Raw genomic sequence first — 13,498 nt, forward strand, 5'->3', positions numbered from 1 at the left:
GGCGGCGAGTAGAGTGTTACACATTCACGTTAAAGAAATTAGTTTTTAGCTGCCGACGCTGCAACTCTGCCGAAAAGCTCAGACTCAGTGAAATTAATCAAAACACAAACTGGGAAAAGTGCCCAAAGCAGTTTTTTAACCACGACAACGACGCTGATGATGGTTCAGGCTCCTCTCAGCAGGGGGGAACCAGGCTGCTTGATTTACAGCCTACACCATCTATAACTCCTGCGCAGAAGCAAAGCGACGAAGCTGCGACTGGCAGAAAACAGGGAATTAAGGGAAGCAGGGGAACAGCTTTATTAATCCCATGTACAGGGGGTTGCAGTGTGGGATTACAGTTGCTAATCCAAAGGTAGCATCGCTGCTGCAGCTGAAACAAGGCCGGCTAATTAAAGGGAAGGGGCTACTTGCCACGCCGCACCTGTCTAGAAAGGATGCTCCCTCATACTGCATGCCCCCCCTGTGTGGGGAGGGAGAGGAGACAGACGTGAGGAGAGGACGCAGATAAAAACCGTCATCCTGCCGTGAGGGACAAATAACCTGTCGAGAATCTGCTTCAGGGGTGGAAAACGGCTTTTTGAGATGATAACAATCTGCTTCTGTGCCCTAATTTCAACCTCTGTCAGGCGTCTACCCCTATCAGCTCCTCCGCCACATTAGCACAACAGCATTATGTAAGAGTCTTCACACATGCACGCACTCACACATCTAAATCCAGTCCACCAGCAGTCCCACCACTCAGGTTGTGAAATTCCCAAACAACAAACGAGTGCGTTGAAGAGGCAGCACTCGCAGGCTCAGGGGGAAACGAGACGGTGATTTAAGAGACGTCTCAGAGGACCAGATCGATTTTTGTTTGAGTGTGCCAGGATCTCTCTGCAGACAGGTTGTATTTCCTGCTGTGGAGGCTTCACTGAAGGTTTCCATCATGTCTTTGTTGAGGAGGAGACTCAGAGGGATGTGATGAGGAATGAGACCACAGATCGGACGAGGTGAAGGATGGCAGAAGTGCAAGAAAGTTGCAAAGTCAAAAGTGAGACGGATTCTGAACGTTTGATATCTGTGAGCCCCATCAGGAGTCATTACACACTTCACCCACATCTGAAGATCTGTGAATTATTCTCCACCCTCTGATTCGCTGTCAGGAGGTGTAAAATAAAAGGAGAGCAGAATACCAACACGCGCTTCTTACACAATCCTCATGTCTAATTAAAGGCACAGGAAATCGCACTTTGCACACGTGACGCCACGCCGTAAATACATCGACTGTATGTCTGCAGCACCAATAAATTCCCGTGAAATGAAATCCTGTGACGCCTGAAGAAAACTCTGAGTGCCACCGCACGTGACCGAGAAACAAACTGGTGGGCTGCATGAGAAATTGATGCGTGTATCCGCCTTTGAAGCCTGAGTGCACGTATGTAACATACTGAGAGACTGCAGAGACATCTCTCCGGTGGCCTCTAACCCAGATTAGGACCGGAGGGTGTCGGGTTGTTTAATAATGGATGGAGCAGCCGCCTTTCTTCTCCTGCTGAAGACGAGCGGTGCTAATGTGACTCTGCTATCACAGATGACACCCTAAACAGTTGACGGCTGACGAGGTCCACTTCCTGAAGCGGTCCCCTCAGGGACAGGAGAGGATGCTCTGCTCCAGAGATCTTCTATTTGACAGATGTCTCTGCTGGAGACGGGACAGCGCCGAGGTGAAGTTATGACTGAGAGGTGGAGGGCAAGAGGAGGAAGAGGAGGGGGGATGGAGATTAAACGGAGAAATTATGGGCTGGAGGATCCCGGAGTGATACGTTGTGGTTTACGAGGGGGGCGGCGATGGACCGGGAAGGAAAACAAACAGAGTACGAGAGGAAAAACGGAGCAGGATGAATTATACATGGAGAGTTGGAGGAGAGGAGTTGGAGTGATAGTAGAGGAAGGAAACGCGTCGTGGTACCTGTGAATGGCGGCAAAGAGGTCCTCTGTGGTTCGGGCCCGCGACCCTGGAGTCGGGGTCACCATGTTCCCCTGTGGGGCCCCGTTGGCTGACGGGGCCGGAGACGATTCAGCCGTGCTGGAGTCGAAGACGTCGCCTGAGAAACACACAGAGAGTTATCGGAGAGCACACACACACACACACACACACACACACACACACACACATCCTGTCCCGTTAACCTGTCTGCCCATCAAACCTGAAGTTGTAGCGGAGACGCTCCCGACTGTCCTCTCCCATTCTCTGATTGTCTGTGGATCCCCTCTCCTCTACTCCTCCTCTTCCTCCTCCTCTCATCTCGTCTGCGCTCCGACTGCCTGAGCCGCTGCAGGCAGTCTCACTTTACGCTCTCCTCACCCCCTCCCCCTCCCCCCAACCTCTGATACGATGCAGCCCCTCCCCTTTTCCCCCCCGCCAACCACGAAAGAAGCATCTCCCCGGGGACGCGTGCCCCCTCCCTTACCTCGCAGGAGCAGGGAAAGATCGGGAGCGGGACAGAGAGGGGGTGATTAAGGATCAGAGCAGCAGAAATGGTTATTTGGGAAAAGGCTGAGATGGAGGACAGGAGGGGGGGGGGGTAAAAAAGAGCAATGCGGGAAAAGGAAAGGACAGTACACAGGAGATGTGTGCATATGAAATCTAGAGGATGTGTACGGAGGCTGCAGCAGAGCTGTCTGCGATAAGCCGACTCTCCTCTGCTGCTTTCACAGTTTCAGACCTTTACAGATTGTGGTTTCAAGTTGGGACGCTTTGCTTTTGGAGGGAAAATCAATTTCACAGCTGCCGGAGGAGCTGGCCGCACACCGGCAGGCACAGGATTACGGTGATGGGCTTAACTGCTCAATAAACTCAAGTTTCTGACTGACACCAAGCACAACTTCATCCAACTCTGAGCACGAGACAAAAAGACGAGCAACACTCACCTGCGTCGTCGTCTTTGGAGCTGACCGACCCTGACGTGCTGCTCGTTTCGTCTCCATCCTCTCCGTCCTCTCCCTCTCCATTCGTGCAGACTCCGTTGTTGAAATTCGTGGGCTCGTCTGAGCTCTCTGAAGGTTCCTCTTCTTTCTCCTCTGGCTCACTCTTCATCTCTTCCTCCTCTTCCTCAGGGTGTCTTTGCGCTCCATCTACCTGGTCGTCTGTTTGCGACAGGCTCACCTCCTGAGATGGACCCTGCTCGTCGATTGTTTGGGGGTTAAACGGCAGCACGAAGGAGATTTTGGGTTTCTTGGAGACTGCTGGAGGCTTCTGTTTGATGGGGGACCTCTGAGCGCTCTCTGGGGCGCTGGGCTCGTCTACGTCTCCCTTTCCGTTGAAGAGAGCGTAACTCTGATCCTCACCTTTTCCATTCATGAGAGCGCTGTCCGGTAGGTAGTCTGTGATGCTGCAGTCAAAAGAGAAATCCTCCAAGAGCTTCGACACAGGCGATGGCGAGGAGTTGCGTGAATCTTCCTCTGCGGAGTAGCTTGACAGGGGGAGCGCAGCGGGATGCTCCAGGGGCTGAGACTTCTCCTGGATCTGCGGCTTCAGACCCTGAAGGAGGTCCATGCCTGTTTCCTGAGCTCTGGCGTGCTCTGTTTTCATGTTAATCTCCTCCTCCGGGCGTCTAACGGAGCGCAGCTGAACACTCTGCAGCGCGAACGGGGTGATGAGGGGTTTGGGGGACTTGGTCGGGCTGCTGGAGGGGGCCGCTTTAGGAGGAGCCTTCACCGTGGATGGAGAGGAGGAAGGTGGGAAGAGAGCAGGCAGTGGAGGAGCTGGAGGGGGAGGTGGAGGGGGAGGACTTAAACTGGAGTTGAAGGATGAACTGGGGTGGATTAGCATGTCAGGGGATGGAGGAGGGGGGAACTCTGGGGAGGTGGAGCAGGCAGGGGACGGCACAACAGTGGGACCCTGTGGGGTGGATGGTGGAGGAGTGCCTGAGCTGGACGTAGGGGGTAAGGGGGGAGGGAAAGGTGGAGGTGGGCTGAGAGGGGTGTTGGGAGCAGAGGAGGAGGAAAGGGGGAGAGGAGGAGGAGGTGGTGGAGGAGGAGCAGAGTTTTTGAGTGAGTCTGAGGTGTTGGAGGACAGGGAGGTGGAGGAAGAGGAGATGGACACAGAGGAGAGCAGAGAGGACTTCCTCTCGGGGACTTTGGGTTTGGGCCGGCCGCCTGATGGAGACATGGAGCGGATCAGGGAGGGCACAGGGGTCCCGGCGGTGGGGGTGTTGGACTGGCTGGAGTAGCCGCTGGATGGGGAGGTCAGTCTGTGCACTCTGTCGGGGGACGAGGTGGAGGTTTTGGGCTTCACTGCCACCCCTCCCTCCTGACCTGGAGCTCCTGGAGCCTGGCTGCTGCCGCGGCTCTCGCCTCCACCCTTTAGCTCGCCTGCTGGAGCCCCGTTGGACATGTGATCTGAGGCGTGAGAGGGGGTCTGTGCGCTCTGGTCTCCAGGGTTGCGAGGGTAGTCCATGTAGTATCCCCAGGAGTCGGCGTAGTCTGAGCGTAGGCTGCTGGTCTCGCTGTGAGTGGGCGTCACGTGGCACAGTGAGTACACGTTTGAAACGCCGCCACAGTTTGTGTTAGCCCCTAGCGACGCTGCAGAGCTCCCTGCGCTGATGCTGCTCTGACTGCGCGGCCGCAGCACCCAGGGGTCGTCGTAGTCGCTGCTCGGGCTGTGAGACGGTGAAGAAGGTGAAGCCCCCTTTCCTTTCCCGCCCCTCAGGCCCAGCTGGAGGCTCTGCTGCAAGCTGGCAATCAGCGTCTCATTCAGCATGGCTCCGTTTGGCTCGTTAACGCCACTGATGGCGCTCACGCCTCCCAGGGGCTTCTTCCCGCCTGGTTTGCGTCTCAGAGAGTCAGTGCGAGCCGGAGGCAGCGGCGGCTTCTTGGACTTGCGTAGGGAGATGCTGCGGGACAGAGAGCGGTCACTGTACAAGCTTCCTGAGTCCTCCTGATTGGCTAGCTCGCGGCACTCGTACATGCTGTGCCGTGTAGCACGTCCAGCTGCCGCGCCGTGCCCGCTGCCGTGGCTGCGTGAGCGTAAGCCTGAGTCCATGTGCATGGAGGTGAAGTACCCGTCGTTGTCTTGGGAGTAGAGGGAGCTGGAGTCCGTGGTGGTCCTGGAGGAGAAGTCCAGGCTGCTGTAGAGCTGGTTGATGGGAGTGGAGCAGCTGGAGGTGAGGGTGCGATGAGGGACCACCACGTTTTCTGGCGTGTCGTAGATCCACTGCTCCTCCGGCAGGCCTGATGGTGGAGTGGGGGCCAAGGTGCTTTGGCTGTGAACGCTGCCGTCCGAGTGCCCGGACTCGCTGGGAGCCGCGACGACCATGTGTCCGTCATGAGTGGGTGTGGAAGTGGCCAAAGCTGGGCAGGTGGAGCTGTGGGTGAAGGCTGCCGGGCTGGAGATGAGGTGCTCGGTGTTGGTGGATGGAGCCATGCTGAGCGGACGCGCTGTGGGGTACGCCGAGGGGGGGGAGGTGTTGAGAGTGATGACCTCAGAGGAGCCGGACAGCGTGGCGTTGGGGATCACTGACGTGGAGTACGCAGCGTGTGGGGAGACAACACATGCTGGTCCTCCACCCCAGTCGCTCGCCTGCGTCCCCCTCACTTCCTGAGACTTGGGCCTTGGCAGGGTGCTGGTCCTGGGTGCGTTCCTCATGTGAACCACCGTGTCATCGACCTGGAGCTTCCCGATCTGCCTCTGAGGCGTGAGCTGCTCCTCCGACTTGATGGGCGTGCTGCTGTAGATGGGATCCGCGCTGAGCGACACCCTGGCGCCGTGTCGGGGCAGACTGTGAAATCTGGCGGGATCTCCGTTGAAGTGATTCTGCATCATCAGGAACCCGGAGCTGTCGCTGCTGGAGATGGAGATACTTCCTGTTGAGGAGGAAGTGGAGATCCCGGCCATCTGTGCGGCGATTCCCTGTCCCCTCTGAGCGCGGATCCTCCTCATGGACGGGGGAACGATCTTCACCTCTTCAGTCTGGCAGCTGGAGTCTCTGGTTTGTGAACGTCGGAGCGTGGAGTTGACGCTGGCGGCTCTGCCCAGAGTGGAAAACTGTCCTGGGATGAACATGGAATGAGGCCGGGACTCTCCGCTCGGTCCTTTTCCTGCTGTGGAGGAAAGAAGAGAAGAAGATGAACCTACGCTGGATCAAATATCTTTGCTTTTCTCTGCTCGCGCTCTCAGCCCGCTCTACGCCACAACACTGGGCTGTCAAATAAACTGCGGTCACAGGGTAGCTAATTAATTAGATTTGCTTTAACCCTGTTACATACGGTAATAACTTCTGGTCTTCATTAAGGAGCAGAGGATATGAGAGCAGGCAGAGACGACAGTTTCCCTCCTCTCCTGGCTCTGGCTCAGGCTGATAGAGGACGCTAACCGTCAGCTGGTGAGGCATGAAACACACCGACACACAGACGTTCAGGGACATGCAGAGACACAGGTGGACGCTCGTACAACAGTGACAGTCATTCACGGGACGTACAGAGCAGAGGAGACGCAGACAGAGAGGGACAAGGACACAGAGACGCAGAAACCACACACACACAGTGAACATACCAGCTTGTTAACAAACAATCTGAAGAAGGAACAGTCAAACACGACAGGATGTGTAGTTTGTCTCCCATCTGTGGCTCCTCTGTTCAAGCTCGTATCCCAAACACACACACTCTCTCCCGTGCGTCCTCTCTCCTCTTCCTCGCTCCCTCTCCTAACCACACACACGCCGTCTTCCTCCTTTTGCTAAAAGCTGGAGTGACAGCTTGGCTGGTGCTGCCGCCGCTGCGATAGATTAAGCTGCAGGTCTACTTCGCAGCGCAAGGAGAGGGAGGGATGAAGCACTGGGACAATTACCCCGACCCAGTAATCATGACATTCAGAGGCTGCCGTCAGCTGGGCGCTAACAGGACTTTAAAGCTCCTTTCCTATCAGCTTTGGCGATCTTATCGCAGAGAAACAACGCTCTCCTTAAACACTGCTGCCGTCCTACAGCTCAAGATAAGTAAATAAACAGCAGCCATACGGTGCCGTCTGCACATCCCAGCGTGGGCTTACCGAGCTTAGAGCTCGATAACACCAACTCCTCTCAGTGCAGTCATATAGGAGGACGTCTAACCTCTGTTTTTACTGTTTAACCCTCATCTGTTTGGGAGTGATTTCAAATAAAGGTGTAGTTCACTCTTCTTTAGGGTCTATGACCTGTGTAAAGTATCTGACTATCAATACAGCACCAGGATTAAAGCACAAACAAACTTAACACCCACAATGCACAGCAAGGGTTGGAGAAAGTTGACCCTGAAGGATTACAGCACGTATCAGAAAACACTGAACCCTGATGTTTCACCATTTTCCAACAGACTGAGACACAGACAGATTGTGTGAGAGCAAAGGATTGTTGAGGAGGAAAAGAATGCACAATGAAAACCATGAAACTACTGAAAAAAGACTTTCACGACTCTTTTTTGGCTGAGAACAGTGAAACAGGGTGGAGGAGAGCAAATGAGGACACGTGGAAGAAAGAAGAAAAGACTGAACAGCTGCTGGGCCTCCATCCAACACTGTGGACTTGCATACGAGGTTTTCACCCTCTAAAAATGACAAACTTTAACATCTGCTGAGTTAGAGTTAAATTTGATGCAAACATGAGTCAGTCCGAGCAGGGTTAGAGACGCTGATGCTCGTCCACAGTGTTGGTAGAGGTCTGTGGACAGCAGAGGGCAGCACATGGTCCCACAGTGATCCATACCTATCTCGGAGTTGAAGTTGTCAGGCAGCCCTGATATAGTCTTTCTGCGTTTGACCTTCTTGGGCCGGCGGGACACGGTGTCAGTGTTAATGAGTGAGCGCCGGATGCTGGCCTGTCGGTCAAACACTGCCCCTGTTAGCCGGGAGGGCGAGAGCAAGGCAGGCGGACACACAGGCAGACAGCAGTCGGTTAGTGAGCAGGAACAACTCAACAACATGCAGAAGTTTATTTTTATAAAACATGCAACATGAGGGGGGAGACAGAGTCAGTTCAACCTGTTTCTATTAAATCAGCTTTAAGTCCTGTTAAATACGTCCAACTGAGCAGATGATGATGATGATGATGATGATGAAGATGAGACATCCCAGCACATTGGAGCTGAACAGAAACCTGTTTTGTTTTATCAGAAAGCTGGTCCCATGTGGATTGTTGTTTATTTTAATGTCTTGCATCGTACGGTAGCGTATGGTATCCTATCAGATCATACAAGTAGGGTTGTGTTTAGGGATGGGTACCTCTCACATATGTAACCAATGCCTGGTACCTGGCAATCGGTACCGGTACTCAACGGTACCAATTTTCTGTACTTTTTTGTGCTTATTTGGTAAAAAAAAAATAAGTTTGTTAAAAAATATTTTTCTTAATTTTTCAATTAGACATATTTATTCTTTAATATATAACCTTGTAATGTTGTGTTCATGTCCAGCAGGGGAAATTGCCACTCCCTCATACTCACAAAGATGCATTTAGGTACCGTATTTTCCGCACTACAAGGCGCTTCGGATTATAGGGCGCACCTTCGATGAATGGCCTATTTGAAAACTGTTTTCATACATAGGGCGCACCGCATTATAAGGCGCATGGAGTAGAAGCTATAGTAGTGGCTGGGGTTGCGTTATGCGTCCACTAGATGGAGCTGTGCTAAAGGGAATGTCAACAAAACAGTCAATAAGTCAGTTAAACTCAGGCTACATCCACACGGAGCCGCACATTTTCCTATCCAACTATTTTCTGTGCCGTTTTCAAAAAAAGTGTGCTGTAAAGACGAAGCCGTGTTTGCCGTCCATAAAAGCCGTGTCCAGAGATCAGTTCACATGCCAGACCTTTGGGGGGCGCTGTATTGCTCTAACAATAAACAAGAGAAGAAGCCCGGGCCAGCCTGTGAGCTAATGTTAGCACTTAGCAGAATTCCTCTGTACAGGTTCTTACTGCTTACCGCTGTTACTCCGACGACGCCCCCTGACTACAGCAGCCATGATAAATTAATATTGATCCATATATAAGGCCACATCGGATTATAAGGCGCACTGTCAGCTTTTGAGAAAACTGAAGGCTTTCAGGTGCGCCTTATAATGTGGAAAATACGGTACCTAAATATGGTACCTTTTGATTTTTTGTGAATCGGTACCCGGTAATTTTGACATATTTTGGTTGGTACCTATAAAAGAACCTAACTCGGTACCCATCCCTAGTTGTGTTTATGTTTTTTCAGTGTTTGTCTTGTTGATGTGTTTTTTTAATACTTTTATTTGAACCCTGGCTTTGGCGATATGTTTTATTCCCCTAAAACCCAACAAACCTTCATGCTAATAAAGTTTATTTTGATTTTGGGTCACTTTGCAGTGCATTGCTTCACTTTGTGTTTTTCTGTGTTATATTGTTTTCTGTATCCAACTGTTTCACAATGTTGTCCAGTTGTGTTGTATTTTATCATCTTATCCCATCATTTTATGTTACACTACATTTTACTGTTTCATGTCTTTTTGTATTATGATATGTTACATTTTATGTTGTATTATATGGTATTATGTCGTACAATGTCGCACTATATCATAATATCTTACCATATCTCATAGTATGTCATTATCTTCCATTGTACCTCATCATATTTCCAAGCGATGCTGCTGTTTTAGCTTGGTTGTTTGAATAGTTGTTTCCTCAAATGTAATTTTAATCCATTATCTTGTGTTTTATTGACTGTGCTTTGTCTCTTTTGTGTTTCCTGTCTGTAACTTTTTGTTTTGCTGCTGCCTGTCTTGGCCAGGTCTCTCTTAAAAAAGAGGTTTTTAATCTCAATGGGACCACCCTGGTTACATAAAGGTTAAATAAATCAAAGTGTCTGATACAGTATCACGGCCCATCAAATGTTAGTCCTCCCGCAGTTTTCTTAAGAGAGCAAACTTTAGTTCAACAGAATTCATAGTTAATGAAAATATAAATTCTTGTAAGTTTACAGCATCTAATAATAAAAATACGAAATAATAAATGCAACAGTTGAAATGTTCGAGAGAACCATCAATCATAAAGTGCAACTGAAAACAGTTTTCATTTGGATGCTGGACATCAAAGTTAGAAAAGACCATATCATAACTCAATGAGTCTGAGGACGTCTCACTGAAGCAGGCTGCTGCAGATTCTCTCATGTTGTTTAATGATGGGGACATGCAGGTCATTAGATGAAGGAAACATGCTTCTGTTACAGAAATACAGACATGCAGAAGAAAGTTAGGATGTGACAAACACACACACATTCACACACATTTACACACATTCACACACACAGGACACCTCCTCCTGACAGCCTTTACTTTCCCACTGCAGAACGGCTACATCACTGATACGTCCTAACCTTTAAAACCTTAAAATCTGTGTTTGTCCAACTCGCTTTGGGATACTTTGGGATGCTTGGACCGTTTGCTCCACCTTTCATTCATGACGCTGTTTCTCTCTCCAACGCCACAAACCGACCACAGCAGCAGCAGCAGCAGCAGCAGCAGCAGCAGCGTGCGCAGCTCCACAAAGAGCCGGGCGTCTTATCTTTAAGTTTTCATGAAACCTCCTCCTCTCTGCCCAGTGTCCCTGAGGGAAAACAGTATATCTGAGAGTGAGCTGCCCTTCTTTCTGCTGCGCAGCTCGCTGCCGAAAGCCTGCCGCCGTTAGGGAAACAGAAACTGATATGAGGGCAGATTGTGTCGATCACAACGCCCTCAAAGTGACACGGAGGGAGACGGGACTCTTCTCTGGGTGTGTGTGTTTTAACTCTGCGCCTCGCGGTAATCTGATGTGACAGGAGATGAAGTGAACGGTGATTTGTGTGGAGTGGGACCACATTAAGCACTCATTAGTGGCAAAGGATGATGGGATTGAAGTTTTATTGGGCCTGACAACAGATAAAGCTCAGATATAGATCCTGAACAATCTGTCTGCTGCTTCTTTATTTACAGCTCGAACATGGTTTCCTGCACAGAGGCTACAGCGTGGCATATTAATCACGTGCAGCGACAGGATGAGTGATCACTCTGATACTAACGGTTTGGTCGTGTGTGGCAGGAAGCGCTGAAGAATGTGACGCGCTAACAAGGGAATAGCATCGACACGTTCTGCTGTGGACCAGTGTTCATCTGTCACACACTCTGTGAGCTGACACAAAGTGAGTGGGAAAAGCCTTGACCCCTGGATAAGCTGTCAGACCGTTCACACACACACACACACACACACACACACACACAGAAAGGAAGGTGAAGGTCAGTCTGAGCAGCATGGAGGAAGAGGATCGTACACACAGGGGAAGGAGGGAGGGCACACACACACCTGACACACACACACAGTTTTTCCTCTGAGTGGATGAGTGGACGCAGTAATTGATTGGTCTGGATCCACTCAGCCTCAGAGGCTTGATTAAAGGAGCAGTCTGACATTTTGCTTGTTGGCTCATTTCCTTTTTACTCCATCTAATGCATCGACCAATAAATCAGCATCTGCTTATCACTTAAGACGTCACTAGTTTAACTAATTAGCAAAACTAGCCACCTAGCTTTAGTCGTGATAATGATTGTACACTATCTGTTGCATTGTCACTGATTTTGATACAAGTATTCAGCATCCCTTCAGGTCGGCAGGTACCTCAGAGGTTTTATATGTTAGTAGGCATTAGCAACAACGTCCAGCTAACAAAATAATTAGCATCACAAGCTAATCAAATGAATGTAGTCTCTCTGAGGTCATCCTTTGTTTCTGGAGAGGGATTGTTGTGGACAGAGATGAAATTCTGATTCAGGCCCCGTTTACACGACAACGTTTCATCTGAAAACGCTAAAACACTGAAAAAAATCTGAGTTTACACGGAAACACTGATGGACTGAAAACGCTGTAGTGAGCATGCCAGGCCTGTAGGTGGTGCTATAACTGTCTTGTCCAGAAGCCGCTTTTGGGAGATCTCCTCTGAAGTAGAGTTGAGCCGATCATCTGGTGTTCTGGGATATACTGAGTTAAAAAGTGGAGCAACAGATGCTCGTCTTGTTGAAAGACAGTCAGCAGATTCAGCAGATCGAGCAGAACAAGCTCAACAAGATAGTTCTGGGTAGTTTGTGACGATTGTAACAACGGTGCTGTTGTCCTGTTGAATACACGCACCCAAAGCGGAGTGTGACGGTGTCAGGGGCGTTCCAGAAAAATCCCACTCTGAAGACGGTTTTCAAAAGTTTTTAGGCCGGCTGAAACGCTGTTTCCGTGTAAACGCAAGGCTGAAACGCAACAAAACTTTTGCTTTCCCCCTAAAACTGTTGTCGTGTAAACGGCCCCTCAAGCTAACAACAGATGTAACACCTTGTATTCAAATAAGCCACGCCCCTGACATGCAAATCAATCAGGTTTATCCCATTAGCCTTGTTAAAATGTGAACAGATGCATCATTAAAAAGTTCTTCATAAAAAGAAATAAAGAAAATTACATGCTAACATTTGATGTCAAGTTTGGCGTTTTAACGTGGGACCAAATGAAGATTCTTTAGCTTTTGGAGCCAGCCCCATGTGGACACTTAGGGAACTGCAGGCTTGTTGCACTTTTCAATCGGCACTACATATAAAACATCAGGGGTTGCTAATTCGTTAGCATCCTGCCATTAGGGATGCACAGATCTGATCCAGCTTTGAGGAGCTGGATCAGATCTGTGGGAAAGGATCGGTCCAAACTTAACACTAAGGCTAAACTATTATTTAGTCTAAAGGTTGTAAAATTTTACAATTGAATGGTCGTTTCTGTAAGTTCTGAAACTTTGTTTTCACCAAACTGCTGTTAAACATTTAAACATTTATAGGTTTTTATGTCACGCTGGTATCAGATCAGTATCGCTATCAGTTGATACCCAAAGCCCAGGTATCGTATCAGTATCAGGACCAGGACCAGGAAAGTTGGTAGTTGCCATTAGTAAAATGTTTAAAAGTAAGATAAACATTTGTCCAATGCTCCCTCAACCCTCTCTAACTTTAACTCCAAATAAGCCAACAAGCAAAATTTCAAAATGTCAGAAAATTCCAGACAAATGACGAATCAGTCAAACCAAAACATGAGTGATTGGTGGAAAGTGATCAATAACAGACACCAGAGATTAATCTGACCAGATTAAACCCAAACTGTTATCAGTATGGAGGGAAAGGACCAGGATGTGTGATCCTGCTAACTATGCTAATGGAGAACAGTCGCTAACGTCTAATGATGGTGGGGTGGGAAATGGTGGCAGAGAGGTCATACCTGTGACGTTGATGGCGACGATGTCTGTGGGCACGGCCTTGGCCGTCAGCCTCATCTTCTCCTCGGGGGTGGGGAGGGGGTTGGCCTTGGTCCGGGCCACTTTCCCGTCAACTTCAGGCCCCTCCCCTCCCTCACCCACGGGGGTTTGGGGCCTCATGGAGAGCTGGGACTTGTCATCGTCTGCTGAGGAAGCTATGGACTGGATAATAAAGACACAGAGAGGAGCGTTATGAAGACAGGATCAG

At 49.9% G+C, this 13,498-nt stretch overlaps 1 protein-coding gene across 13 annotated transcripts in view; it reads right to left on the minus strand.

The window, feature by feature from the left end:
• Positions 1-13,498, minus strand: part of nhsl1b (NHS-like 1b) — a 143,342-nt gene that overhangs the window by 3,850 nt on the left and 125,994 nt on the right. For 4 of the 13 annotated variants that reach the window (XM_074684854.1, XM_074684863.1, XM_074684859.1 and 1 more), the window contains exons 4-8: positions 13,254-13,452; positions 7,725-7,856; positions 2,917-6,087; positions 1,955-2,090; positions 425-463 (exon numbers count right to left, since the gene is read on the minus strand). In XM_074684854.1, coding sequence (XP_074540955.1) covers positions 425-463; positions 1,955-2,090; positions 2,917-6,087; positions 7,725-7,856; positions 13,254-13,452 — 3,677 coding nt within the window. Of the gene's footprint in view, positions 1-424; positions 464-1,954; positions 2,091-2,916; positions 6,088-6,538; positions 6,741-7,724; positions 7,857-13,253; positions 13,453-13,498 lie in introns of those variants that run through there. The other 9 variants (XM_074684856.1, XM_074684857.1, XM_074684866.1 and 6 more) reach the window with 6 other exon arrangements.

Source organism: Halichoeres trimaculatus, unplaced genomic scaffold, assembly GCF_033239565.1.
Source record: "Halichoeres trimaculatus isolate MK-OKI-2021-1 unplaced genomic scaffold, fHalTri1.1 fHalTri1_scaffold_13, whole genome shotgun sequence".
In the NCBI taxonomy this organism is placed as follows: Eukaryota; Metazoa; Chordata; class Actinopteri; order Labriformes; family Labridae; genus Halichoeres; species Halichoeres trimaculatus.